The sequence below is a fragment of the Chiloscyllium plagiosum genome, chromosome 25 (assembly GCF_004010195.1).
Source record: "Chiloscyllium plagiosum isolate BGI_BamShark_2017 chromosome 25, ASM401019v2, whole genome shotgun sequence".
NCBI lineage: Eukaryota > Metazoa > Chordata > Chondrichthyes > Orectolobiformes > Hemiscylliidae > Chiloscyllium > Chiloscyllium plagiosum.
This window is the reverse complement of record NC_057734.1, coordinates 40,782,105-40,795,824: the sequence shown is the minus strand read 5'-3', so window position 1 is coordinate 40,795,824 and position 13,720 is coordinate 40,782,105. Positions and strand designations below refer to the sequence as shown.

The following is a 13,720-nucleotide window of genomic DNA, read 5'->3' as shown; positions in this document are numbered from 1 at the left end:
TTCTCTCCATGTCTGCTTAGTTTCCTCTGGGTGCTCCAGTTTCCAAAGATGTACAGGTTAGGTGAATTGACCATGCTAAATTGGCCATAGAGTTCAGGGATGTGTAGGTTGGGTACATTAGTCAGGGGGAAATATAGGGTAGGGAATGGTCTGGGTTGGTTACTCTTTCAAGGGTCGGTGTGGACTTGTTGGGCCAAAGGGCCTGTTTCCACACTGAAGGGATTCTTAGAAATTCTTCAATATGAATAACGGTTCTGCGTTTGCATTTTGAGAAATTCCCAATTTGGAAATTGGAATTTTCACAACACTTAAGAGCACAGTCATGGGGTATGCTTTGGTTGATGGCAGATATTTTATGGAGACAGTGGCTACGTACCACCCTCCTACTCAACCCCACCGAGCTCCCTCCATAATAGAGAAGGTGGACAGGCACCAAATCTTGCGATCTATCTCCCGTGGATTACTAACAATTAATGGACAACTGAGATTATTAGAAGCCTTTTTATTGATGAATTTTTAAAAGGTCTTAATATGGGGGAAGGGAGATGAAGGAAGGCAATGTTATCATTGGTCACTTCCCCTTTATCCATTGGGGATACACCCTGGTGAAGACAGCACCCAGTTTCCATTTTCTTCTAACCTGTGAGTTTTTTGAAACCCACCCCATTCTCAAATTGCCAAAAAAACAGGTTAAGTGGATTAGACAGGGGTAAGGAAATGGTAGGTGGGTCCAGGTGGGATGCTCTTCAGAGGGTCAGTGTGGACTTGATGGGCTGAATGGCCTGCTTCCACACTGTAAGAAAATTGTAACCCCCAGAAGTTTCTGCGCGTGGCGACCATGGCCATCCTCCCGGGGGTGTGTGGGGGGAGGGGAAGTGTTAGAGTCAGTCCCATCAGTCCCATTAGGACCTTGTTATACTGGGCCCAATGTGTGGTGGCTGGGGATTGAGCTTCTAATCAGCTAGTCACTGGCCACAGATATTTCTGCTGGGAGAGCGAGGGGGGTCCATCACAGTTTCAGGCAGACCAAAGAGTGTCTTTCACCGATTTGATGGTCCTCCAGGAAGTGGAACTTGGGACCTGTGGCCTCCTGATTCAGAGGAGAGGGCTTAGTACTGGACTAAGGCAGAACTTCCAACAGAACGGAGCTGTGGCTGTTTTAATACCCAATGAGTCACTTTTAACTGCATAGAAATCCACCTCACACAGGCAAATCATTATTACGCTGAACATCAGGGAGGATAAGGGAAAGCTCCCAGGTTATAGTAAATACATTAACCCCTCATCCCCACTCCCCCCAGCAATGCCTGGTGTTAGGGCACATATTTCCAATGGTGATGCCAGTTCAGTTAGCTGAGCTTTCTTTTGAAGTGATCAATTCATATGTTAATTCAGCTATTTATAGCTCAGGAAGTTTTCCTTCACAGATGGGTGTATACACAAGGCAATTGTATCGTGCTCCCTGTTATTTTCATTAGGCTTCAAGCCTGCAGCTGTGCTGACAGCCTGTGTGACATTTATGATTCATTCCATCATATAATCAATCTATCTCACGAAAGCTTTTGGAAATTCAGCATTGTTGCTGAAAGAGCAGGTATTTTTAGCAGTGCCTCTCAGCAATTACAGACAGGTTCAGTGTTGACTGAAAGTCTAATCCTGTTTTCTTCCAAAGCCGACAATGATTCATTTAAATTTAGTGCATTTTTGTTTACTGAGCTTGGAAGACTTAGAAAGTGGTTCTGCTTTGAACTTGCATAATTACACCTTTTACCAGCATGACTTCCCAACAGACAGCTCAAATAAAGTTCGTGTTGAATTCGCCAAGTTGTTTCCTTTTAAGAAACAAGCCCTTACCTTGGGTGAGTTGGGGCTTTGATATTTGTGTTATCTGAAGTATGACGGTGAACTCAGGGGCTCCTGCACTCCCAGGGAAAAGTCCCTCTCAAAACTAAGAGCTCTACCACAGACAATCTTTCTGAAGAAGGGCCACTGGTGAATAGGGATACTATCACCTTCAAGTCACACATCATTTCCAGTTGAACATTTATCACTGTCCCATCTACTCGAAATGTGCAGTGAACATCAAAGTCTTACTGCTCCTTATCCAACTGCACCCTGGAAGCATCTTTACCTCCTGGATTGCAGCAATTTGAAAATAAAAAGATGACATGCATTTACATAGTGTCATTCAACATTGGACATTTTTATAGCCAATGGAGCACTTTGGGAGTGTTGTCATAATGCAAGAAATGGTGCATCTAATTTGAGCACAACAGGTACCCACAGAGGAAAAGGGTCTTACCAGACCATAGGGCTGCTCTCTCTCACATTAGAGAGAGACACTGGTGATGGTTTAACCTGAGGGTCACTGCGCCTCAGGCAAGGGGAGAGGTTAAAAAGGAGAATTCTTTCATGGTAATCTCAGCCGGTGTGGGAATTGAACCTGTGCTGTTGGGGTCACTCTGCATCACAAACCTGACAACTGAGCCTATTGTCCTTGCGATGCTGGTTGCATGTTAACTATTGGGCACCAGAGAGAACTTCCCTACATTTGCTGTGCTGTGAGATCTGCTGTATTGACTGGAGCAGCCATGTGGGACCACAAGAAACAAAATCAAAGAACTGTACAGCAGAGAAACAGGCCCTTTGGCCCATCAAAACTGTGCTGACACAAGATGTCTTTCTAAACTAAAACCCTATTGCAATCTATGCAGTCCACCTCCCTCTATTCCCTGGCTATTCATATATCTGTCAATATGCCACTTAAACATTGCGATTGTGTTTGCCTCCACCACCTCCTCCTCTGGCAATGCATTTACCAGCCTCTGTGCCACAGACTTCGCTCCAGCAGCTCATCTGGAAGACAATACACCACTCACTAAGTTGGAACTGAATGAGGGAACCTTGTGATTTAGCGTCAGGGGTATTACCAACTGAACCACGCATGACAAGTTCAAGAATATTACGCAACTCCAACTCTTCCAGGACAGTTCTGCATTGAGCTTTCCAGCAATGTAAATATCCTGACAATGATTAAAAAGAAATATGTCATACAAGGAGTACAATCCTCCAGTCCTTTTTCTATCCCTCATTCCTCTTTACTGGTTTGGAAAGGACAATCTGGCAGAATGTAGAACTAGCTGCCGATTTTCCCATTGCAAAATCTTCTCTCTGTCTGTCGGAGCATAAAAATGAGCACTTACTCTCAAGAGTAAGATTTTACTCCTAGTTTTCATTTTTAAAAATGGCACAGGGATCGATCAAAGGGCAGACTGTCCCTTCGCTTCTGCCTCTATGACAACCTTTACTCAAAACAAATTGTGTGATGTGTTGGTTTTTGTCAATGGTTCAGTGTAAGCTTGGCTCAGCTGGCTGCACTTTTGTCTCAGTCAGAAAGTGGTTTGATTTACCAGAGGAACCTTGATTATCTGAATGAGATGGGCGGGCACTACTTCATCTGGATAATTGATTATTTGGTTAATTGATTCAATGCCTCTCCTCTGGCACTTGGGGGGTTTCTGAAGTTTCCTGTTTCTTCACTCTGCCTGCCTTGCTCCCTCTCTCTGTCTCAGGGTTTGTTTCTGAGCAGACACACACTTGTGTGTAAGGGACCTGCAGCATTGCTGAAGCCTCCCCTCCCCCCCATCTACCCCCAGCACCCCCACCATTCGACTCGGCCACCCCACCGCCCCGCACTCCCCCTGTCCGTCCCCTTCCCCTGTGCGTCCCCACCCACCTACTGTCCATCCCCCTCTAGCCCTGTCTAGGGAACTCCAGGGAAAGTGTGGGGGGAGAGAGAGAGAGAGAGTGGGCGGTCAGTCATTTGGAGTCAGTGCCTGGGCTCCTATCGATGATCATGGCTGCTCTCGGCAGCATTTCAGTAAGCTGAGTTCATTTTTAATCATTGTAAACAAAAGATGCGAACAGTGTTGGAAACACCTCTTTGATGCAATGTTTCTATCGGGACCTTGAGATCTTCTTCGGATAATCCAAAATTTGGATAATTGACATTCGGATCATCGAGGTTCCTCTGTATATAGCACCTTTCACTTCTTCAGGACAGCCCCGTGTGCTTTACCGTGAATTCACTGCTTCTGACATTTAGCGACTGTTAAAATGTACAGGCGTGTGGCAGCCAGCAAGGACACAGCAATGACAAAAGAAGCTGTTTTATTTATGTTAGTTAAGGGGTAAAATCACACCACACAGATTATCTGGTCATCTTCATACTGTTTGTGGGAGCTTGCCGTGCACAAACTGGTTACTGGGAGTCTCTAAATTTCTAATGTTTCCGTCACTTAGCCCTTTGGGAAGACAAATATTCATTACTGGTGGCAACTTTGTGTCTTCACTGCCCGTGTGGTAATCTACTTACTCCTGCAAGACATAGTTACAATAATGATAAATTATAACTCTGTCATGAAATTTTCATTGTCAATACTTAGTCTCTTCTTTCTCCTGCTTTGCCCATTGAGCTAAAGGCCTCAGCATTACCCCTTTGTTTTAATATATCTCCTATGCTTTGAAACAAAATCATAAATTTCTGGAAAAATGCAGTGTTTTGCTGTCAGACTTGCTTAGTTTTTCCAGCAATTTCTAATTTTGTTTCTGATTTCCAGCAATCACAGTTCTTTACTTTTTCCTATGCTTTGAAGTCTGATCAATAGTTTCCCTATTATTATTATAATTGACATTCTACTAAATAAAACCTTAGACTAAAACCTTCTAATTTTTTTTGATACAATGTGATTTGTAGCATCCAAAGAACGTCAAATAGGCATGACACTTTCCTTTATAGAAACAGTTAATTTCTAACCTTGTGATCAATTAAAATTTATTGAAAAAGATAAGCCAATGTCTATTGGAATGTATTTAAGTTGGTTTATTAAAACCAATAATGGTTTGAGGATCAACCTTATATCACAATTCAGTTGCCACCTCTGTCAAGTATACCCAACAGAATAAAGACTGGGGATTAGTATACCACTGTATAAAGAGAAATCAATAGCGAAAAAGCTTTAGAGACTGCAGGACAATTTAAACAACTTTTTAGTGCAGGGACAGAAGCGCTATAGCTTAGCTGACCCAGCCAATGTAATTCCAGATTGTACACACCAAGGTCTGCTCATGGGAATGGCAATAAAGCCTTTAGTTAAGAACAAAATTCTCTGCACAGAATGTGTCATGAGACCAGTGTTTATCCTCGCAGCCTTTAGTTCTGATGAAGGATACTCAGCCCAAATGTAAGAAATGGACCATTTCTGTTTGACACATTCTGTCTACTTTCAGCTTACCTTATTTCAGATCACTAGCGATTTGCAGTCTTTTCCGTACCACCAGAGAATTGGATGGTTGGGTTAATGCCGTGATGTGAACTATCTGTATGAAAATTTGAAATGGCAAATTTTTTCTTGCTTGTTTATGAACACCCAGTAGTATTAATATGTTCAGCCCTGAGCCAAATGGACAAGGAGGATGGTTCTCTAAATGCCATGATCTTAGTGAATCCTGATGGTCATTTCAATGACCTCTGCTTATTCGGTGATTCAAGTATTTGGCTTAAAGTTATACATCAATGATTAAACAGCATTCCGTATGAACATTAGGATTAGGAGTAGACCATTTGGTCCCTTAAGCCTGCCCTATCCTTCAGTTGGTGCATAGCAGATCTGCAATTTTCACTGATCTCCAACAACCCTTCATCTCTTTACTTATCAAGAATCTATCCGCATCTGCCTTAGAAATGATTAAAGACACGCTTTCCACTTTCTTATGAGGAAGAGTGTTCCATAGACTCACAATCTCCTGTGAGAGAAAAAAGTTCTCCTAGTCTCGGTTCTAAATGGGCAACATCTTATTTTTAAATAGTGACCCCAAGTCCTAATTCCAGCCCTCATACATGAGGATTGGCCACTTGACTGAGGCATCAGAGAGTAATGGTGTATGTGAAACTATACTTCAGAAAGTGTCAGGTGAGACAGAAGAAATGGGGGAGAAGGTTATGCTTTGAAATAATTTTCATATAGCATCATAATGTAGATAAGTGATACAATAACCATCTGACAATTAAAACAAAAATCACCAAATATATTCCTCATGGGGACTTTGTGCCACAGCTGAATCACGGCTGGCAGTGGGCAGTTTATTGGAAAGCACACCCTACCTTTCACAGATGGCTGCCTGCCAACCTTTCAGGTTCAAAAAATGTGGCGCTGGAAAAGCACAGTAGGTCAGGGAGCATCCGGGAAGCAGGAGAGTCAACGTTTCAGGCATAAGCCCTTCACCAGGAATGTGGAGAGGGAAGGCGGCTGAGAGATAAATAGGAGGGTGGGAATGGGGCTGGGGGGAAGGTAGGTGGGAAGGTTATAGGTGGATGCAGATGGGGAGTGATAGTGATAGGTCAGTGGAAGGCTGGAGCAGATAGGTGGGAATGGAAGATGGACAGGTCAAGAAGGCAGTGCCGAGTTGGAGGGTTGGATCTGGGATGAGGTGGGGAGAGGGGAGATTAGAAAACTAGTGAAGTCAAGCCATGTGGTTGAAGGATCCTAAGGCGGAAGATGAAGCGTTCTTCCTCCAGTCGTTGGGTGGCTTGGATTTGTCCTGAGATCTCTAGCAATTGAAGGTTAATCCCTACAAAGCAAAGCATGAAAAAAAAATTGAAGGGACAGTAAATAAAACTCATCATTTTATTAGCTATAAAAATATTGATGATGGGGAAAAAGAGCTGCTTCACCAACAGTCATGATCAAAGCAATTGGATAACAGGGCATCTATTCCAATCCCGATTGGCTGAGGGAAGACAATGCATCTGGAATGTGGACCAATGGTTGGAGTGTAGGGGTTGGAGCTGATTGACGGGCAAGTCACGTGATGGAACCTCCAGGAATGCACCCAATGGGAGCTGGCTACTCTTCCTCGGTGTCTTTATTGTTAAATGTTTCTTTTCTGTTTCTTCTCATAGAAAAGCAATTACTGGGAATGCCTCCAAAGCTGTTTCCTCTGGGATTGTCAAAGAAATGGCAGTGGCCTTGCTGGCTGGAATCTTCACGTTTCCATTGGCTGTTCTGACTCAGTTTCTGCCTTTATATCATGTTCCGCATGACATTTACAAAATACACACAGAGAACATCGTGATGGTGCAGTTGGGTAAGTGTGGGTTTATAGAGATGCTATGCCTCCTTTGGCCTACTAATTAAATGATTAATTTCACCACAGTTAAAACTAATGAATTAACTTGGACAGGTTATCACTTAATGTTTACCAGTAAGTCACAGATCAAATGGAAAAGCCAACAGCCCTCCACAGCCAACAGAGAGTTGGTCCACTAAGGACACATTATTGACCTTTCACCTACCTAGCAGAGCTGGAAAGCTACAGATCATGACTCGTTCATGACACAACGTCACTACAACATGATGTAGTAATAGACAGACAGCTGCAAAGACCATTACAGTGTTGCTGGAGCTAAGTGATGATTCCAATGTGATATTAGAAATTTGGTTTGCTGTAGATTGCTTCAGGAGTTCAGTGACTTCATTTACTCACACAGTCAGAGGGCCTCATACAGTCCTACAACTCTCGATAGGATAGTACAACACCCGCTTGTAAGCTGACTCCAAACTCTGCATCTTTATTTAAACGCGTCTTCAACCTCACCGAATCTGACCAAGCAAGCATCTGGTGAGAGAAGGTTAGATACAAAATAGAGTCACAGAAATGGACAGCACGGAAACAGACCCTTCGGTCCATCTGTCCATGCCGACCAGATATCCTAACCTAATCTAGTCCCATTTGCCATATCTAAGCCCTTCCTATTCATATACCCATCCAAATGTCTTTTAAATGTTGTACCAGTCTCCATCACTTTCCCTGGCAACTCATTCCATACACACACCGCCTTCTGTGTGAAAAAGTTGTCACTTAGGTCCCTTTTAGATCTTCCCCTCCTACCTTAAATTTATGACCTCTATTTTTATAAACCCATACCCTGGGGAAGAGACCTGGCTATTCACCCTGTCCACGCCTCTCATGATTTTATAAACTTCTATAAAGTACCCGAGATATTTTCAGTGTTGGATACAAAATGGTACGCTGCTTCATTTCACAGTATGCTGAATGAACCAACTAGCCCTTGTAACCACACAGTCTGAATTAATCTTAAACAATGGGCATTAGCACAAGGTAAAGGACAGGCTTGGCCAAGGTGACCATGAAGAGGCCAAGGTGACCATTTGGTCTAACTGCTTGCCCTTCTATCATGGTTTTATTCATGCCCAAGTGACCTTAGAGTGGGATCAGGTGTGTCTCCTGACATGCTCAAGACCACCATGACTGGTGGACACCACAGGGGCAAGAGTGCATTATTATCAACCTTTAAAATGACTTCTTAATTTGAATTTTGAACAATTGAATTTTGTTACAGTCCGCTGTTAAGGGGTTTGCACCCTTTAATCTGGTTTAAACTAATTTATGTAATAAAATGAAGCACTGCAGGTGCTGGAGATCTGAAGCAAACAGAAGCAGAAATTGCTGGAGAAACTCGGCAGATCTGACAGCAACTGTGTAGAGAAAACAGAGTTAACATTTTGAGTCTAGTGACCCTTCTCAGAACTGGTACAATTTGATTTAATTTGATTAGACTGTTTTCAAGTAGTTTTAAAACATAAAGAACATTTCACATGAAGCCTTACCTTTCTTAACTTTAATAAATGGCATCTCACAGTGTTGTTACTTCAATATAATCTGTGCCTTTTTCATTCCCTCATAGTTTTACAGGCAGAGATCAAAGAACCAAAAATCAATTGCTGATTGCTTTTCCCCAGGCACTAGACAATTCCTATTTAGCATTCTAACCACCTTAAGTCAAGGTGCCCTTTTAAGCCTTGTGAGAATACAGTGTGCTTTATAAATCCAACATCAAATTAACTTTTGTTTTCAAGTTTTTTAGGGCTTTGGAGAGAATGATCAAAAAAATCCTGAAATGTGAAACGGCATTGAATACTTTAATTATGAATTCTCCTGATGCCTCACTTGACAGTGCACTGCCTGGTGCAATATTGATTTTGTGTTCCAGGTCCTCAGCCACGGTGATCTTTGACTTCATGGCTAAGCAGTCAAAACATTAACACAGAATTCCACTCCTGATCTAGAACAGCTGGGTAAAGGCAGACGTGTTGTGTCATTGGACATAATGTGCCCATTTCAAAACGTCCATAACTCTCAGACCCAACCACTGCAGGTCTGTGAGTCGAACCTTCCCAGTGGGGAAGGTGAACCAGGGAGGTGACGGCCTGGTGATGTTATCGTTGAAGTGTTAATCCAGACATCCAGGTAATGTTCTGGGGACCCAGGTTCGAATCCCACCACAGCAAATGGAATTTGAATTCAATAAAAATCTGGAATTAAGAGTCTAATGATGACCATGAATCCATTGTCTGGAAAAACCCACCTGGTTCACTAATGCCCTTTAAGGAAGGGAAACTGCCACCCTGACCTGGTCTGGCCTACATGTGACTTCAGACTCCCAGCAATGTGGTTAACTCTTAACTGCCCTCTGGGCAATTAGGGATGGGCCATACCTAGCCAGCGACACCTTCATCTTGTGAATGAGTTTTTTTTCAAAAAAGCCTTAAAGGTGGCAGGTTGGAAGTTGGTCAGCCTTGGGGAGGGGTTTTTCCTACCTCCCTGCCTGACCTGCTGTGCTTTTCCAGCACCATACTCTTCGACTCTGGTCTCCGGCATCTGCAGACCTCACTTTCTCCCAGTTGATTATCACCAACACCAAAGCCCACCATCTGATCAGCCTAATTCTGGGCCAACTCTCACCAGCAGCTGGCCCACATTAAAAGTGCCCGCTGCTGCCATGGGAGATGACAAGGGCAAGCTTTGCATTTTTTTGGTGACTACCTGGGGACAAGCAGGGGTATGGGGGTGGTGTTGGGGGAGCGTGGCATTGTGGGAGGGTGGGTTTCCTCCACTCTATGAGGAAGGGTTCCCCTGTGTGAGCAGTAACAACCCCCACTGCTGCAGTTTTATGTTTCATTTCTTTACCCATTCCCACTCCCCTCACATCTGCCACATGAATTGAATTGAATTGAATGTATTGTCACGTGTACCGAGGCACAGTGAAAAACTTTGTCTTGCGAGCAATACAGGCAGATCACAGAGTTAAATAGCATAGATAAGTAAATCATAGGTAAACAGTGGCAAAAACAAAAATACAGGTACAGGATAATGTTAAGAGTTTGTGAGTCCATTCAGTGTCCTAACAGCAGTAGAGTAGTAACTGTTTCAAAACCGGCTGGTGCGTGTGTTCAGGCTTCTGTACCTTCTCCCCGATGGTAGGGGTTGTAGAAAAGCATTGCCAGGGTGGGATGGATCTTTGAGAATGCTGAGGCCTTTCCTTGACAGTGGGCCTGGTAGATGGATTCTATAGACGGGAGGTTGGCCTTTGTGATTGCCCAGGCCAAGTTCACCACTCTCCGATCTTGAATGGTACAGTTGGGATGGATCTTTGAGAATGCTGAGGCCTTTCCTTGACAGTGGGCCTAGTAGATGGATTCTATAGATGGGAGGTTGGCCTTTGTGATTGCTCAGGCCAAGTTCACCACTCTCCGATCTTGAATGGTACAGTTGCCATACCCAGTAGTGATACATCCAGACAGAAATGAATGAGTTAGACACAGATTATATTGAAGTAACAACACAATACAATTTATTAAACTTAATAGAATAGAATCCCTACATTGAGGAAACAGGCCCTTCGCCCCAACAAGTCCACACTGACCCTCTGAAGAGTAACCCACCCAGACCCATTCCCCTACCCTACATTTGCCTCTGTCGAATGCACCTAACCTACACATCCCTGAACACGATGAGCAATTTACCACAGCCAATCCAGCTAATCTGCACATCTTTGGATTGTGGGAGGAAACTGGAGCACCCGGAGGGAACCCACACAGACACAGGGAGAACATGCAACCTCCACACAGACAATTGCCCGAGGCTGGAATTGAACCGGGTCCCTGGCACTGTGAGGTAGCAGTGCTAACCACTGAGCCACTGTGCCAAGGCTTGTCTGGTGTGAATTGTTGTTGATGTAAATTTAACAAACTGCTCTTTGTTTTTATTCAGCTATCTACGCTTTCATTGTGTGGACCGCGGATCGGAGTAGGCCACAGGATGAGGCGAGCAGGGTCTATGGTGTGTCCTGGTTGCACCATGAAGCAGGGCAGGGGATCCTTCTCAACTCCCTCTTCTTCCTGCTCTTGGTCACCACGGCCAAACCGGAACAGCAGGTCTCTGTCGGAGTTCACCAGACCCTGGGTCCCTGCAATGTTTCCGAAACCCTGACCTCAGTGCTGGGCCAGACCCTGTATAGGCATACATATCTCTGTGCTGGTGACTACGACGAGGGCGTGTTTGACTGGCACTGCCTGCCAGGGGCTGTGCCCCCACCAGATGGCGCAGAATGGTATCCCATTTGCGGCACCCCGTTCCATCTCCGTGCTGAATACATCTACACAGTGGCTGCCTTCTGCCTGCTTGGCATTGCCTTTTACTGGACCATACTCAGAGGGTGGGCACAATCTGCCAGGAAGGCAAAATATGAATAATGGCCACACAGGAGATCAGCAAAGCATCTGAGATAGTACAGGGTTGCACCTGGAGCGGGAGGGAGGGAGAATATGCTTCACTTGGACAACCAATATCATGTATATCATAGAATACCTACAGTGTAGTTGCAGGCCATTTGGCCCATTGATTCTGCCCCAATCCTCAGCAGAACATCTCACCTTATCCCGGCATTTCCTGTGGCTAATCCACCTAGCCTGCACATCCCTGGACACTATGGGGCAGTTTAGCATGGTCAATCCACCCAACCCGCACATCATTGGGCTGTGGGAGGAAACCCAAGCAGACACAGGGAGAATGTGCAAACTCCACACAGACAGTCGCTTGAGGCTGGAATCAAACCCAGGCCCCTGGCGCTATGAGGCGACAGTGCTAACCACTGAGCCACCGTGGCACCCTCATTTTGCTCCAAGGAGATTTAATTTCATATCTCTGTGAGCAGCTCGACTGACTGTCTAGAAATGATGGTAAACACGACCATTTAGTTGTGGACACAGACATTAGTCCTACCCGTGTGAACTAGCCGTGTGATTATAATATTGCCAACCTGTGCAGGCCTTTCTGCCCTCAGTATTGAGCTGGGCTCACTTGCCCAGGATCCATGCCCGTGACACATGTCCACTCTCTCTACCATCTGCAGGATTGGGATGAGGGTCCCTCCAATAATGTAGGGTGGCGGGGCCCCTGGATCAATGCCACACAGGATACATCTGAACCATGGAGCTTATGTCATTTCCTGGGTTGTCCTTAAAAACAGTTTCTAATTAGTCTCATGTCTTCCCTTTTCTCATAAGTGCTCCATTGGAGATTTAATTCCTTTTGCAAGCTATTATTGAATCTGCTTCTACCAGCCTTTCAGGCACTGTATTCCAGATGGTAACAGCTCACCGAGTAATTTAATGAAATCTCATCCCTCCCTTCTTTACTTGGCCATTTATTTTAATGGAAACACTTCCTGCCTATTCACTCAATAAAAGCCCTTCAAAACTCTCTTTGAGCTTCACATCTTGAAGAAGAATGTACCCAGCTCTTACTTTACTTTGAGTACATGCAAGTTGCTGACACAACGATAGGTCTGACTTTTTTTTAACAACACAGATAAACAAAAGCTCCAGTGTATCCACCACTTACACCAACTGTAACTCTTAAGTTTACATTTTTCCAGTCCATTTGGGAATATTTGCTGACTGTAAACTTGCACAGCAATGCGAAAGCTCTGAGGTAATTAAAATTTAATCCCAAGTTGGCGAAGGCTTGATTCTTTGATCATTCATCCCAGCTTTGAATCCTCAGGGGCTGTCATTCACTCTCCCTTCTTCGAATCAAAATGCCTTTCATTGAATGACATAATGTCCCACCAGGAAAGGGAAGATTGTTACAGTGCACCACCCTTCAGTTCAGGTTCTGACTTCACCTAGTACAAGGTGCAATTCGCTCTCTGGACGTGCCAGACTTGCACTTGTGTAATGGGCAGACCTTAAAGACACCAGTGTGTCCCAACAGTTACCACTGACCTTAATAGCTGCTCCAATTTTCCAAGGAAGTTTGATTCCTCGCAGCTGGAACAAATGAACGCATTCGAACCAGGAACAATCTATGTCATCACAATACCAATGGAAACAGTGAGTTTGGAGAAGATTTGTAGCTCAGGTTGAGATTCTGGATGTAGGTTTGCTCGTTGAGCTGGAAGGTTCATTTCCAAATGTTTCGTCACCATACTAGGTAACATTTTCAGTGAGCCTCCGGAGGAAGTACTGGTGGTGTTTCCTGCTTTCTATTTATATGTTTGGGTTTCTTTGGGTTGGTGATGTCATTTCCTGTGCTAATGTCATTTCCAGTTCTTTTTCTCAGGGGTGGTAAATCGGGTCCAAGTCCATGTGTTTGTTGATAGAGTTCTGGTCGGAATGCTTCCAGCTCAGCGGGTAAACCTACATCCAGAACCAATGGGAATCTCCCATTGCAGCTTCCATGCCAACTGATCAAACACGTTTAACCCCAGCCCTGAAGCAGCCAATGTGAATGTTATTTAAATAGCTGCTCTCAGCTAAGCACGTGTTGATATTTTTCAAGCATTTGTCTTGTAGTA

At 44.3% G+C, this 13,720-nt stretch overlaps 1 protein-coding gene across 3 annotated transcripts in view; it reads left to right on the top strand.

Moving 5' to 3' along the window:
- The window catches only part of LOC122562775, a 124,597-nt gene extending 112,028 nt beyond the window's left edge, over positions 1 to 12,569 (top strand). For all 3 annotated transcript variants that reach the window (XM_043715947.1, XM_043715946.1, XM_043715948.1), the window contains 2 exons: positions 6,962 to 7,146; positions 11,134 to 12,569. In XM_043715947.1, the coding sequence (XP_043571882.1) occupies positions 6,962 to 7,146; positions 11,134 to 11,615 (667 nt within the window). In that variant the 3' untranslated portion in view covers positions 11,616 to 12,569. The remainder of the gene's footprint in view (positions 1 to 6,961; positions 7,147 to 11,133) is intronic.
- The last annotated feature ends 1,151 nt before the right edge of the window (positions 12,570 to 13,720 follow it).